This window comes from Ipomoea triloba, chromosome 10, assembly GCF_003576645.1.
Source record: "Ipomoea triloba cultivar NCNSP0323 chromosome 10, ASM357664v1".
Taxonomy (NCBI): Eukaryota; Viridiplantae; Streptophyta; class Magnoliopsida; order Solanales; family Convolvulaceae; genus Ipomoea; species Ipomoea triloba.
In genome coordinates, this window is record NC_044925.1 from 21,808,966 (window position 1) to 21,824,455 (window position 15,490).

Here is a 15,490-nt window from a genome sequence, read left to right on the forward strand (position 1 = left end):
TAGTCATATAAATATGTTGTGGCCTTTCTTAAATCAATTTACTCAATTATTAATATCTATCTTAAAATTGCATAATAAACTTCAAGAAGAGGGAGAGAAGAATAAAGAAAAGATTTCAACTGCACATCTACCACTTGTTGAGCATTTTGATTTGATATTTAAAAGAAAGTCAAGCTATGCACGTGATTTACGTCTTAAAGGGATAATTTCAAAGACCCAGGAGATGATTCTTCTTCAAGCAGAAATATAGGACCAAAGTCAAAGAAATAAAAATAATTGAGCATTTATCACTAATTTTCAGTATTTTAGTGACAAATATGATGCAACTATTTCTAAAGGTATTATTGACAAAGATGACGACTACAAGAAATTGAATTGTTGTTACGACTTTATTTAACACTGATGATTGTTTCAAAGTTAACTTCTTTTGTCACAAATAAATACAACACTTGCTACCATGATTGTTGCCACGCACAACAAAGTAATTACCCATTACCACTTTTAGGTCACTCATAACCAATATTTTTGTGTCAAGAACAATTTTCAAAAATAAGTACAATTATTGTGACTAAGTGTTGTCACAATAAAATGATTAATTGCAATGATATTAATTGTCACTAGATCATTTTTTGTAATAACATATTTGGTCACAAAATGTAAATTTATTCTGACCCTATTATTATTACTCAAATAATATAATACTTCTACTGTTAGTAAATCTAGCTTGTCATAAAAGTCATTTTGAGTAATTGTGACAACATTTAAAAATTCATCATTATTACAATAGTGACGGAGGATATAGTGGCAATAGGAAACGACTTCAAAAATTGGTCACTAATTTCAGTAGTGACCAAAATTGATAGTTTTGGTGACAACTTGAGTTGTCACTAAATGTTAAATTTCTTGTAATGTAATGAAAATATTCTTTATAATTTATATAAAAAAAATATTACCATCACCACCACCCAACCACCACCACAATCACACCACCACCATCACCATCACCAACACACCACCACACAACCACAACACATCCACCACCATCACCATCACAACCATCACCACCGCTGCCATCACCCCACCATCACCACCACCACCACACCATCAATACCACCAACACCAACACCAACATCAACATCACCATCAATAGTTCAATACCACCAGCACTAACACTAACACCAACACCAACACCACCGTACCGTACCCAATATCACCATCACCACACCAACACCAGACCAACACTAACACTAACATCAACACCACCATCAACATCATCATGTACCACTTATTATTATTATTATTATTATTATTATTATTATTATTATTTGACAAATAATATTTTCATTTTCTGAAAATGAACCAAATAGAAAAAAAATGTGGTTTTCTGACTTTCAGCCTAACATACACTAGAAAATTAAATTATTTTCTGAAAACTAAGTCATTTTTTAAAAATTATTTTTCGAAAAATATTTTCCAAGTTCACAAATATACCCTTGATTTCTAATTTGTTGATAATTGATTCTTTAATTATTAATTTGTTTTATATTTAATCTTCTGTTAAGAAATCTATTTGGGAAGTATTAATTGTGAGCTAAAAGTGTAAAATTTAATATTTAGTGCATTTCCTAATAATAAAAATATAATAATTTGACAATAATTGAACATTGTATAATTACTTACTTAATGCTATTCAAATATATTTACCAACTAGATTGTAATTAAATCTAGACTTTTCATTTATATTCATAGTTGAAAGGCATGACATGTTTGAGTTTTACATGTTCCCCCATAATTGATGTCTAGCTCCAAACAGATTTTTTTAAAGCTCATTACTAAATTTGAAACAAAATCAATAATCAAGAAAATAACATATAAATCATCAATGTTAAAAATTTTAAAAATACCAATAATTAATGGATTAATTCTGAAATTAAACATTTCTTAAATAAGGAGCTGTCACATATTTTGGAAGTATACTATTTTTATTATCACTATCATACGCCCATCAAGTTAAATATTCTAGTTGCAATATTAACTTTGTTTAATAACTCTTATAATATACTATATATCAAATAGGCACCTTTTTCATATTTGAAATGAATGTACGTAATAGGTATCTTTTAGACTCAATAATTTATACGGAGTAATTGTATGCGGAATTGAATAAGATATTTTTATATTTTCTTCATTTCAATTGTGAAAGAAGACATTTTATTTCTGAGGTATAAGTTGTAAATTAAGTCTACATCAAATACTCTGAATTATATATCTTCATTTCAAATAATGCGAAAACTTTAAATACATAATATTATCAGAAATAATTATTATTAGTGTGTGTCTATATATATATGTGCGCGCGCACGCACGCTGGAAGGGGGTGGGTTCGAGCCTCAGTGGAGTACATTGTAACAGAGTCAATTGTACTATATATATATATATATATATATATATATATATATATATATATATATATATATATATATATATATATATATATATATACACACACACTTCTTGTGAAAATTGTGGACATGCATCGAGCAACTACTCATAAGTAAACATGCACTCAAATATGGGATTTTAAAGTGTTACAAGTGTAATCATTTATGTGCAACAGTGCAATCGGTAATCACACTTGTACTTGTCGCAGGATACACTTTAATTCTGAAATATTTACTAAAACATTATCATTTTTTCTATTACTTTTCAGTCATTGATAATTCAAAATTGATGATTAGCATTAGCCTGTAATTTTTACCTAAAACTTGGTTCTCACTTAAGAATCCATCTTCTTTCATTTATCACTTAGGATCCGTGTGAGATGAAATTCTCATGCACAATTTTGAACGAGAAAAAGAAGTAAATAATTCTCTTTTTGACTTGAGTCTTCGACGCACTTTAGTTATTATTTTTCTTTTTCAGCTTCAACCACTAGAATTTTCAATATTCTTTTTTTTCATCAAATCAAGAAAATGATTTGAGATGAATCAAGATTAATTTAACAAATGGGTAATATATATGTAACAAAATAAATGGAATTGGGTGGATCCTAATTCTATATGTATAGTGGGGGTACCATTCATGACGTGTAGTATAGCAAGGCTAAATCTTAGCCTATTTGTAAGTATATAGTTGTGTGAACACTGGGGGGACCCTACACCAAATGAAGGGGCCATCAACCCATTTTGGATTGGGTCGTCGTCGTCCGCCTGTCGGACTGCTAACATATTTTTTTAAAAAAATAAATTTCACATTCTTAATTTGCAACCAATTAATTAATTAATTAATTCTTACGTATATATATTTTAAAATTTCATTGGGGTGATGATGGGAAAGCTGATAACGAAATTAGCAGACATTGATCAGAAATGTGGGTCAAGGAGTCATGTGGGATGTCTGGTGTTTTGTTGTACCTAGCCAAGATAAAAAAGATTAAAGTGCATGTATATATATGTATCTTTCATTGACCTCTAGCTGGCTCTTGTCTCTCTTTCTATTTTGTTTCCAAGGTTCAATATATTTTCCATGTAACAATATTTTTTTCTATAAATTATAAAGTATATTTTCGTTATTCCATCAAGTTTATAATAATATATGATTGTTATATGTCATTATAAAAAATCCCTCCACCTGGTTTGATTAAAAAAATAGGCACACTTTAGAAGTTAAAAAGAATGAACACAAATTTAAACAGGTATGCCTGCATAGGTTTAGTTCACTGGTTCAGTAAGCAGTATTTGGAGCGAGTGACTAAGATTTGAAACTCGTCAGCAATAATATGGTGATTATGCTCAAAGTGGACAGATTCTTTGTGCGCACCAGCATTTGTTTCCATCTATTGAGCCACTGTTTTGAGTAATGAATAAGTGTAGGGAGGTTTATATATATATATAATTTGCAATATTAATTAAGTGGACCATGATCGTTGAATGAAACTGTAGTAGAATTACAATGATATTTTTGTGTTACTATAATGAAACTAGTGTGTGTGAAAAATGACACTAAAAACAGAACACATTATTGTCAAATGAAATTGTAGTATAATTAAAATGATACTTTAGTATTGCTATAATTAGACTAATGTGCGTAAAAAATGAAACTAAAATCCAGAGTCATACAATAACATATATTGTCAAATGACCCGAAGTGCAATTAAAATAATACTTCAATATTACTATACTTAAACTAGTGTGTAGAAAATGAAATAAAAAATAAAGCTCAAGCAATAATAGCGCCTATACTGCAACCATGCTATTTACAAGAAATTAAACAAAAAGTGAGACCAAATTACACCAACAATGTCAATAAGCAAATTAGATAGAGCATCTCGTAATTTACTTTATTCATCAATTTTTAAAATAAGATCGATAATGAACTCTTAAGTTTATGGTTCAAACCTAAATTAAAGAACACATGCTATATGGAGGATGTTTTTTTTTTAAAATGTAGTTGAACAATGAAAATGAAACACACAATGTAACCCAATAATAGATATTGGCCCAACCCATTTTCATTTGGGCCATCATCTTACTGACTATTGGCCTACAAATCTGATAAAAAGTTGTAGAAAACTAGAAACTGATGAACTGTTTTGGGCTCTCAATGGATCCGAAAGCATTTCTGCCACAGTTTTTTGTGATCCAGAATCTCTGAGATCCTAGATTTCCCTACAGTTATGCATGAAGTTGGGCTATCTGCAATAAAGGATTAGGGTTTTTGTAGCAGCAGTTGGGAAGTTAACCATTTTTGTTAATTAGGTGGAGAATTAAAATTCTTAATATTGTGTGAAGTTTAAAGGGAAAATAATTTATGCGTATATCAACAATTTAGACTAGAAATCAAAATAGTTTGGAATAATGTTGGAAACTACACGTGAAAATGTAATTGGGTTAGACAACTCAAAAATAGATCTTGAATTGTTTAAAATGTGCAATTCAACCAAAATTAACTTGTTGTCAAGTCCTGAAAAAGTGTGATAATAACATAATCAAAGTTGGTTGCTTTTAGCCCCCATCCCCACCCTATTTTTTGTTAGTACTAATGACTCTGTTACAATACATCATATTTTATAACATTAAGCAAAACTTAATAGTATAGGAGTGTTTTGGACGGAAAGTTAAAATTGAGGATTTTGTTTTTATTAATAGTATATAGTATAGATTGCATTGCAGGAAATATATGTACTAATTTTAATCTAGAATTGTATTACGAATAAGAACATAGGGAATAATATATTTTATTAGAAATTGTATTACCATTTTAATGTACAATTGTATTACCATACGAATAGGAGTTGTATTACCATATTTTACAATATTACGCAAACCTAATAGTATTAGAGTGTTTTGGGCGGGAAGTTAATATTGATGATTTTGTTTTTATTAATAGTATAGATTGCATTGCAGGGAAATATATGTACTGTATTATTACGATAAGTAATTTTAATTTATAATTGTATAACGAATAGGAACGTAGGGAATAATATATTTTATTAGGAATTGTATTATTATATTTTATAACATTACGCAAACCTTAATAATATATGAGTGTTTTGGGCGGTAAGTTAAAATTGAGGATTTTGTTTTTATTAAAGGAAAATGACACTTTTTCTCCCTATGTTATATGCTTATAGCACTTTTCCCCCGTGTTATTAAAGTGGCAGTTTCCCCCCCTCAGTTATTTTAAAAGTGGTAGTTTTTTCCCTTGTAATGTTAAATTGACATTTTTGCCCTTAAAATAACTATTTCATTTATTTTTATTCTCCAATCAATTGTTACTAATATGTATGGAAGATCACGGTTTGATACGAACATAATTGAACACTGTAGCAATTGAACTTAAATAGTATAGACGGTTACGGTTACGATTCAAAACCAAAAAAATAAAATAAAATAACTGTTAAATTTAGACTATTTTTAAATAAGAAATAAAATTATAAAAATAAATACGTAGTAAATAAATACATAAGTTTTGATTGGTGGTTTAAAATCGAAATTGGAACAGAACCGTACCGATTTATCAAAATAAGTGTTTGATTATTTTCACTATATATGACTGTGGTTAAGTTCCGGTTCACGGTTCAACAATTATTTAATTTAAAATTTTTCGGTTCTGAATCGTAACCAGAACCGTCCATACTATTTCGATATGATTGCTACAGTGTTTGGTTAGGTTCGAACCGAATCGTGATCATCCATACATATAAATAATAATTTGTTGGAGAAAAAAATAAATGAAATAATTAATTTTAAGGGTAACAATGTCAATTTAACATTTCAGGGGGTAAACTGCCACTTTAATAACACAGGGGGGAAAATTGCTATATGCACATAACATAGGGGTAAAAGTGTCATTTTCCCTACTAATATAGATAATATAGATATAGATATAGATTGCATTGCAGTGAAATATATGTACTATTACGATTAGTAATTTTAATTTAAAATTTTATTACGAATAGAAACATATGGAAGAATATATTTTATTAGGAATTGTATTATCATATTTTATAACATTATGCAAATCTCAATAGTATAGGAGTGTTTTTGGCGAGAAGTTAAAATTAAGGATTTTGTTTTTATTAATAATATACATATAGATATAGATTATTATTATTATTATTATTATTATTATTATTATTATTATTATTATTATTTTAAAAAAATTATATATGTCGGTTCCATGATATGTTTTAGGGAACTAACGTATATTCCTCTTGTTTTTTAAGATACTATATATGTCACTTCTCTCTGAGAATTGACGTATATTCATTATTTTTTAAAATTTTTTTTGTAATTTTTGAGTACTACTGACTGTATTCAACAGTTGAATCCACTGAGGCTTTAACCCACTCCCATCATCAGTGTTAATCGCGACACCGGATGCTACTTGATCACAAGGTCTTTGGCAAATAAAATAAGTTATAGTAAAATCTTTTTTTTTTCAAGTAGTGTTAAGTAAGGTATTTATTATCTGACTATTATAAGCTCTCCTTATTTTTTCAAGTAGTGTTAAGTAAGGTATTTATCTGAATATAATTATCTTATAAGCTATCTTGATTGAATAATTCTAATTCATTTATCACTAGCTCTTATTTGTTTAATCGCGGACTCTATATATTTTGTGTATATTGCATTATTGATTTATTGCTACAACATAACACTCATAGTAATAACAAGTTTACCAGTTTGTCTCTTAGTTGACAAATCAAAGTCTATCCATTCTAATTAAATATTCAAAATATCTTCGATTTGTGAAAATTATTTCACTAAATCTTGTTCTACTATATATATGATGGAACTAATTGATCCGAAGTATGTATTCACGGATTAAGAAGCTCGCATAAAATATAAAGGGGTAAAAACAGTAAGGATAATACGATGACAATAATATTTCCTTAATATAAAAGATGAATATAGCAATAATCATGGATTATTGCTTGAATGTATTACAAGGAGATTATGTAATAATTGAGAGATATTAGAACATAGAATGACCAAGATTGGATATCATTTGTAACTGAATTAGCTAATTCCATGGTGGGCTATAAGACTAAGTAAAGGCTCACGCGCTCGGCCGCAAAACTAAGTCAAATCCCATCATTCTAGAGCTGGAGACGGGATCCAGGTTCTAAACTCTTTTTGGGCTGCTCGGGTTATCTTCTTGGGCCCCAGACTATGCGCTCCCGGACCCCGGATCCCTACTCTTGGGTCGTTTCTAATATATCCATAATCAGCTCCCCACTCTCGGAGTTGTGAAAAGTCGACAACGAGAAAGAGTAAGCGTGTCAAATCCAATATCTTGAGAATTTGATATCACCTTATGCCGCCCAAAGACAAGGTTCATGACATGGGCCCCTTGGGGCGTCCAAATCCTTACTCTTGGACTGTTTCCAATATATTCATCATGTTTAAGAACATTTTAAACACTTTAAACTGAAAGTATAATAGTTTAAATGACAGGAACTAAAAGCGAAACAAATCAAATTTGATAATTAACAAATGGAATAAATTTTATTTTATGTACGACAGCGCTTAATAAGGTCAAGTGATGCACGTGACATGTTAAGGCCTAAGGGGTTCTTGTGAGTTGTGAAATTATTGAGTCATTTATGAAAATTAAAGCTTTTATATGAACATGTGTAAAGGATGAAGATGAACAGTACAATGGCAGGGAAAGCAAGATGCAGTTGAACTATAACAATCCGACAAGATAAATGTAACAAACAATAATTATTGTCCGTACCTGCTATATCAAACTTTATATTCTTTCCCCTCCCTCAACAACCTAATTAAATGTTGTCTGCACTAAATATGAATTGAAGTCTTTTATAGGAAAGTTTGTTATCCAATTTATACTTAGAGAATCAAGCTTTTGTTTTTCTTTGGTAGAAAAGGAGTCTTTATCTAGAGGTTAAATTGTCAAAATGTGAGCATTTTTTATTTTAGTCCTTCGTCCTCACCACATATGCCTTTTACAAGTTCTGACTCAAAATTTTGAAATTTTACAGTGTCTACTTATTATTTGTTTTAAACTATTGAGTTTAAATTACTCACTGTAAGAAAAATTGAATTTATTTATGTAAAAATTATTAAAAATCTGTAAGTATTTAATTTATCAACAATTTTTTGTTGGTAGAACTAAGTATTTAAGTAGTATTTATTTAGTCCGTTGATTTTTTTTTTCTTGTAGTGTCACTTTTAAGTTCTCTTTTTAAATTGAACTAAATTGTTCCATTTATATTATTACATTTCTATTGATTTTTAATATTATCTTAAAGTGGGTCAAAATCGAGTTAAGAACTAATAAAAAAAATTTAGAAGAACAAATTATATGAATTTAGCATATTTAATATTAATTATTGTTCAAAATACAATTATATTATTTATTTATGTTATTAATACATCCATTTATGTTTCCAAATTAAAGACCAATTATAGTCAAAATGTATCTTATGTAATTTTAAGAGTTAATTCCATTTTTATTCTAGATTTATAACAGGTAAGTTCACTAAGTCATTTTTTTATCGAATATTTACTCTTTCTTTTTGAAGGTAAACATAGCTATTCCATTAATTCATAACATAAAACGTTTACATCAATGACCAATGAAATGGTAAACCATTTCTTACAATCAGACATAGAAACAACTTTTCTAACTATGCTATAAAAAACTTGAATCGCAGACTGTTTCATAACTATGAAGCTATGTTCCTTCAGGGAGCTTAAAACTTCATCAAAGATCTGGGTCTTCGTCATCATTCTTTTTTGCTCGCCTAGGATAAGATCAACACTTGTCGAAACCAAACTAAACGATTTATGCTAATGAAAATGAAAAGCTCGTGAAAGTAACGAGAGGAAAAATGCTCGTGAAACTAACGAGAGGAAAACACAATAATAGAGAAAATAAAAAGTGGGTAAAGTCAAAGTAGGGTTGGGAATTCAAGACTACCAACACAAACGCCAATACCTACCTACTATTATTTTATTCAAAGGAAGAGAAAACGGAAGAAGAAGATCTGTGACAGTGGTCGGAGGCGGACGGAGCTGCGACGGTGGTCGGGACGGAAAAAGAGCGAGAGCAAACATAGAAGGTGACCAAAACCGCCGGCTCAAAGCTCTATTAGAGCTCCGACGGAGGCCGGCAGTGGAAGTCGGAGTTGAGCAGCAGAGAAAGGCGTTTGGTTTTAGAGAGAAAAAGGAGGCAGCATTAGGGTTTTCTTGATGGTTCGAATATTTACTTTTGAAACTAATATTATTGTGACATGACCATTTTTAGTTCTTTATCAATAAAATAGTTTAAATATTGTTAAATATAAGGACATTTTGATCTTCAATTATTAATTTTTTTTTAAATAAACATACAAATATAACGGTTCAACCTACTTGTATAAACAAAAGATCGAAATGTCTTTGTATTTAACAACATTTCAACGTTTTGTTGATGAAGGACTAAAAATGGTAATGCCACAATAATACTAAAATCAAATGAGAATGTTCTAATAAAAAAAAAAAGACTAAAAGTAGATTATCATATACAAATCTAGGACAAAAAATAGAATTAAGTCTAATTTTAAGTAAGAGAACACAAGAAATCTTGTTTTATCAAATGTATAAAAGGGGATAATTAGCACTTTTAGTTCTTGTGCTTTGGCAATTGGCTCTAGCCCTTTAAGATTTTATGTTTTGGATATTATGACTGCTTTAATATTTGATTTTTGTTTTCAAAAAAAAAAATATTTGATTTTTCTCGCAAGGTAACAATTTTTGTTCTCAAATTGATAGAATGGTTTTTTTTTTTTTTTTAAAGACAAAATTGATAGAATGGTTAACTCTATGATTTGTATGTTTTGTTGTACATAATAAACGATTTTGAAGTGTGTTTCATTTCCTAGTCTTGTAATAGTTGTCATCTAACGAAATTAACGGTCACCAATAAATTAGTTCAGAAATCAAATCTCCATTTTGTGAAAAACAAAATAATCGAAACTAGATATGATCGCACCAAAACAAAATAAATTAAAATTTAATATATAGAGACCAAAAATTTGTTATTTTTTATAAATAATCTCAGTAAAATTGGTTAGATAGTTGATTGGATAACCACAAGATTATAAGCTTGACATATCGGGATGGCTTCTGAATAAAAAGAAAAATTGTATTATCTGTTCTAAAAGAAAATTACATATTTTATGCCAATTAAATTGCAAAATCTCGTTTTCATCGCAATTGGCTATTGGGTATTGTCTTATTGAATGAATATCTCTAACGGACAGCGGCTATATCTAAGCGCATTTTACATTTTAGTCCTTTCCCCCCTTTCCTATAATTACATTTCCCTTTCCCCTCTTTATGGCAGGCAGCCACTCTCACTGCACTGCCCAAACTAACATCTCCAAACGGCGTCGTTTCCGTGAGATCACCATTACCGAATCCCCCCTCCCCCGCCGCCTTCTTGCAGTTCCTCCATTTTTTCCGGCGGTTTTACTCTGATTGAGCTGTTTCTGTCGGCATCTCCTCCGGCCGGCCATGTCGTCGCCGTCCAATTTCAAGATCCGGTACTCCCCCACCGCAGCGGCATTGCCCCACGTCGCCGACTCCCTCGCCGCCGCCGCCTCCGTCGTCTACAGCGGCTCCAACGCCGTCGCCAACCACGACGCCTTCTCTTCGTCTTTCAGCAAATTCAACTCCGCCCTCACCGCCGGCCTCCTCAACCCAATGTCGCCACCGCCCTCCGACGACAAGGCCCGCGCCAGCCCTACCTTGTTCGAGATGATGGCTAGCGAGCCCGATCGTGTCCCCAAAACGTCTCCCCAGATTCCCAACGGCTTCGTCTCCACCCTAAACCAGCGGCCTAATTCTCTCGTAATCCAAGACAAGCAGGCATTGCTGCAACAGCGGCTTTCGGATCTTCTGGCGTGTCGGAGCCCCGGAAATCAGTTCAATGACTCGTCTTCCAGTGACGTCAAGTTAACATTGAGCTCCAAGGATGGCCTGAGCGTTTCCATGAATGTCCACAGCCAGATCTTGGTGGCTCATAGTCGGTTTTTTGCCCTAAAATTACCGGAAAAATGGGCTAAGCAACCGAGGAATTCGGGTCCATACATTGTGGAGATTGCTGATTGTGATGACATTGAGGTTTACATAGAGACTCTGAGGCTAATGTATTGCAAGGATTTAAAGAAGAAGCTCATTAAAGAAGATGTCCCTAAAGTTCTAGGAATCTTAAAGGTAATTATTGCACTAATCTCCTTTTATGTGAGTATATAATCCCTCACATTAACTGTAATTCTTTTAATTATTATCTATAACTCAACTAATTTACAGCAATTAACCATTTATATGTTCCTAGAAATAGAATCATACATATCTCCTTGCATGTCGGTTGAAAAAAATGTTGCTATCTATAACCAGCTGAGTTTAGTTTGATTGTTCTGGTAATTAATGTAATTAATGTAATTAATGTATGCCATTTTGAAGGCTTTTGACTTTTGTACTGTGTTGGAATCTATTACTGAGCATAGGGTTTCATGAAAGAGATTATCTTTTCTTTGAGACTATATATGTGAACAAGTAGAGTAAACTTTCATAGACATTTGATGTATGGCTATTGGCTAATAGCATTGTCATATAGGTTTCTGCAGCAATTGGGTTTAATGCTGGAGTTCTATCATGTTTGGAGTACTTAGAAGCTGCTCCCTGGGCGGAGGACGAGGAAGAAAAAGTAGCGTCGCTCTTATCTGAGCTTCACCTCGAAGGGATTGGTGCAGGGGAAGTCTTAAAGAGGGTGTCGCTTGATGCTGTGGCTGGGACAGAGGATGGAGATGGCAATGAGGAGGTTCTTCTCAAGTTATTGCATGTGGTTCTCGAAGGGAAAGATGAGAAAGCAAGGCGGGAGATGAAAGGGTTAGTGTCAAAAATGCTACGCGAGAATTCATCTCAAAATGACTTGAGGAAGGAGTCACTTTATTCGGCTTGTGATGCATGCTTGCAATTGCTCTGCGACTGTTTTCTTCGGGCAGCTGGGGGAGACCTTGAAGATATCAGCCAGATTGCTCGGCAGGCTGATAATTTGCACTGGCTTTTGGATATTTTGATCGATAGACAGGTTGCTGAAGACTTTTTGAGGACTTGGGCTTCGCAGTCTGAATTGTCCGAGGCACATTGTAGAGTGCCGGCTGTTCACAGATACGAGGTTAGCAGGGTAACGGCCAGGCTGTTTGTCGGGATTGGGAAAGGGCAACTGTTAGCTTCCAAGGACTTGAGGTGCTTGTTATTGCAGACATGGTTGACGCCATTCTATGAGGATTTCGGATGGATGAGGAGGGCAACGAAAGGCCTTGACAAGCATTTAATCGAGGATGGTCTGAGCAGTACTATTCTAACACTGCCTATGGCCTTGCAACAGGAAATTTTAATGTCGTGGTTTAATCGGTTTTTGAACTCCGGTGATGACTGCCCAAATATTCAGAGGGGATTCGAGATTTGGTGGAGAAGGGCGTTCTGGAGGCGGAATAGTGAGCAGCCCGAGCAGCTGCGCCAAATGCGCATTGTGACTGCAACAATTGAGAACTCTTGAGATTTACATGTCAGTGAAATTAGTGTTGTTATTAACATGTGACTATTAACTCTTACTATCACTTGGCTGTCAAATAGAAGAATAATTTCTCTTTTTCCCCTTCCTTGGTATCATCTACACATGAATATAAATTTTACAGTAATTAACTAGCAACATTGACGCTAGTTATTGACATGAACTGCATTACCATGAAGACTGCCAGTTAGGGCAAAACCAAAACCTTTTGTTGGGAATATGCAACCTCATTATATTAGCAACTGGACGGATTCTTATGTGTATTTGATGATTTTCATATTTCCAAGGTAATAACACATTAACACCATCCATTAGTGTTCTGTTATAGTAGGAATTTATTCAACTAACAGTGTTCGATCTGTGTACATATTGGTTGACTTTTGTCTTTGTAAAACAGCCAGACCTGGCAACCATTTCATCTTCAAAGCTTCATGCATAAATGCAGCAAGCCCCTGTCTGACCTTCATCTCCATCAATTTTCTTTCAATGAGGTTTTAGATGAACATGCAGTCTCAATTCTCATTGTCATCATCAAAGTGAGTGAAGTAGGATGGTCCAGTAATCAGGCAATCATAATTTAGCTCTCCCGGCTTCGCTATCTTTTGCCTTCATCAAAAACCAATGCAAAAACATCACATGTTAAAGATTGAAGATAGGAGGCAACCCCAACCTGTTGACTTGATCACCACAAGGTTACAAGTTCGACTCCCAGGAGTAGTCTATTGGCCTTCTTGGTTTGAGCCGGGGGTTTACTCTGGTAGTACTAGCAAATAAAAACATCATATTTACCATTCTTGATCAATTAGCATTTTGTCGGTTAATCCGAACTTGATCAACTCCTCTTTGGTGTGGTGCATTAGCAGACTGTACCTGCATGTATTATTCACATTTATGGATACATTAAAAACACAAGTGTTTCATAGTGCACTATTTACCTTCCACCATAACCTCTTTCCATGACAACCATATTGCCATTGCCAATATTGTGAAGTCCTTCAAACTGTTCAACAGTCCACTTGTACCATCTCATCAAGAAAACTCTCAAGGTTAGACCATGTGATACCATGATTAAGTTCATATTTGGGCTCTGCTCACCAGGTGGCTGAAATCTCCCTATGTCTATGTCATTCCTAAGTGTTTCCCTGAACCCTACAATTCAATCAGTCATTCTACAATTAACCTTAAAAACTCAGTTTAAGATCAACAACATTAGCTCCTATCCAGAATACCTGTAATTCTATCATAGACATCAGCTGCTGATTCCCCATTGGGAAACCTGTAGAAAAACCGGCCGTATCGTTTTCGAACCGCCTTCTCAATCTTCATCTGCTCTTTGTCTTGAAAATTCCCTTCAAATTAAAAACAATTCAACTCAACTTCAATCTCTTTTTTTTTTTTTTTTTTTTTAAATTTTGTTAGTACTACTGACTCTGTTATAACTTAGTATCTTAATTTTGATGTATATATACACATAAAAGTAAAACCGGTGACTATGTTGTTACCAAAATCTTGCTCTCTTAAACGAGGTTCTTCTCTGACGCCTGCAATTCTTGAACGCTCGAATGCCTTAGCCAAATTCCTGAGAGTTTCGAGTCCTCTTCTATAAGGGGACACATAAAAGTACACTTTCCAATCCTCTGCCTCGTCTTTCTCGATCATTTCTCTAATTCTCCTCCCACATTCCTCTGCTTCAGCCACGCCCTGATCCGTTAACCCCACTTTCGGGTCGGCTACTCGCGTGTACACGCTCTCGTCCACATTTCCCTGGCTCTCTCCGTGTCGTACGAGGATGATTCTACGCGGCCTAGGCGGCTTCAGAGTCGCAGGATGCTTGAGCTTCTTTTCCGGGAAACCGTTGTAGTCTGGAGGTTTGATGTTTACGCCAGCGGTGGCGTCGTCGCAGCACCGGACACAAGTTGGACTGTACGGTTTCCGGCACACCACCGGAGACGGGGAGGGTGGGAGGAGTGTTGAGAAAAGGCCGGTCATTTCTTTTAGTGGTCACAACTCACGAGGGACATTAGAGGATAAAATTATTGCATGGTCGATTTTACTCTTAACTTTCTCTTTGTATCCATTAAAAGTGTACTTTTTGAACTCATCAAGGTTTAAATGTGCAATTTTTGGTTTTAATAGGGTCTAAATTAAATGTGCACTTTCCGGCCTCGAAAGAGTCTGTATGTTTACTTACGAATTCCATATCCGTTGACTGATCGATCTCCTTATCAGAAGATTTGCCGACCTAAATATTAGTACTTCTCGAGATAGGTCAACTTCGCCATCACCTCAACAACTTACAAATGTCATGACCAACCTGAGTGTCCAATCAAAGGATGTCAAGTCAATTATGACAATATTTACTATCATTATGTCTATTTCCCACTTAGTATAAATAGAA

General features: G+C 33.4%; 2 protein-coding genes across 2 annotated transcripts; one reads left to right on the forward strand and one right to left on the reverse strand.

Annotated features, from left to right (window-relative positions):
• Nucleotides 1-10,832: 10,832 nt before the first annotated feature.
• LOC116032540 (BTB/POZ domain-containing protein At1g63850) lies at nucleotides 10,833-13,180 on the forward strand. Its single transcript, XM_031275146.1, has 2 exons — nucleotides 10,833-11,729; nucleotides 12,133-13,180. The coding sequence occupies exons 1-2, from the start codon at nucleotides 11,028-11,030 to the stop codon at nucleotides 13,075-13,077; spliced, it is 1,647 nt and encodes a 548-aa protein (XP_031131006.1). The 5' UTR covers nucleotides 10,833-11,027; the 3' UTR covers nucleotides 13,078-13,180.
• A 145-nt stretch (nucleotides 13,181-13,325) lies between these two features.
• LOC116032541 (phosphoglycerate mutase-like protein AT74H) lies at nucleotides 13,326-15,136 on the reverse strand. Its single transcript, XM_031275147.1, has 5 exons — nucleotides 14,595-15,136; nucleotides 14,322-14,441; nucleotides 14,028-14,241; nucleotides 13,882-13,962; nucleotides 13,326-13,698 (listed from the first exon to the last, which is right to left on the reverse strand). The coding sequence occupies exons 1-5, from the start codon at nucleotides 15,079-15,081 to the stop codon at nucleotides 13,605-13,607; spliced, it is 996 nt and encodes a 331-aa protein (XP_031131007.1). The 5' UTR covers nucleotides 15,082-15,136; the 3' UTR covers nucleotides 13,326-13,604.
• Between the last annotated feature and the right edge of the window lie 354 nt (nucleotides 15,137-15,490).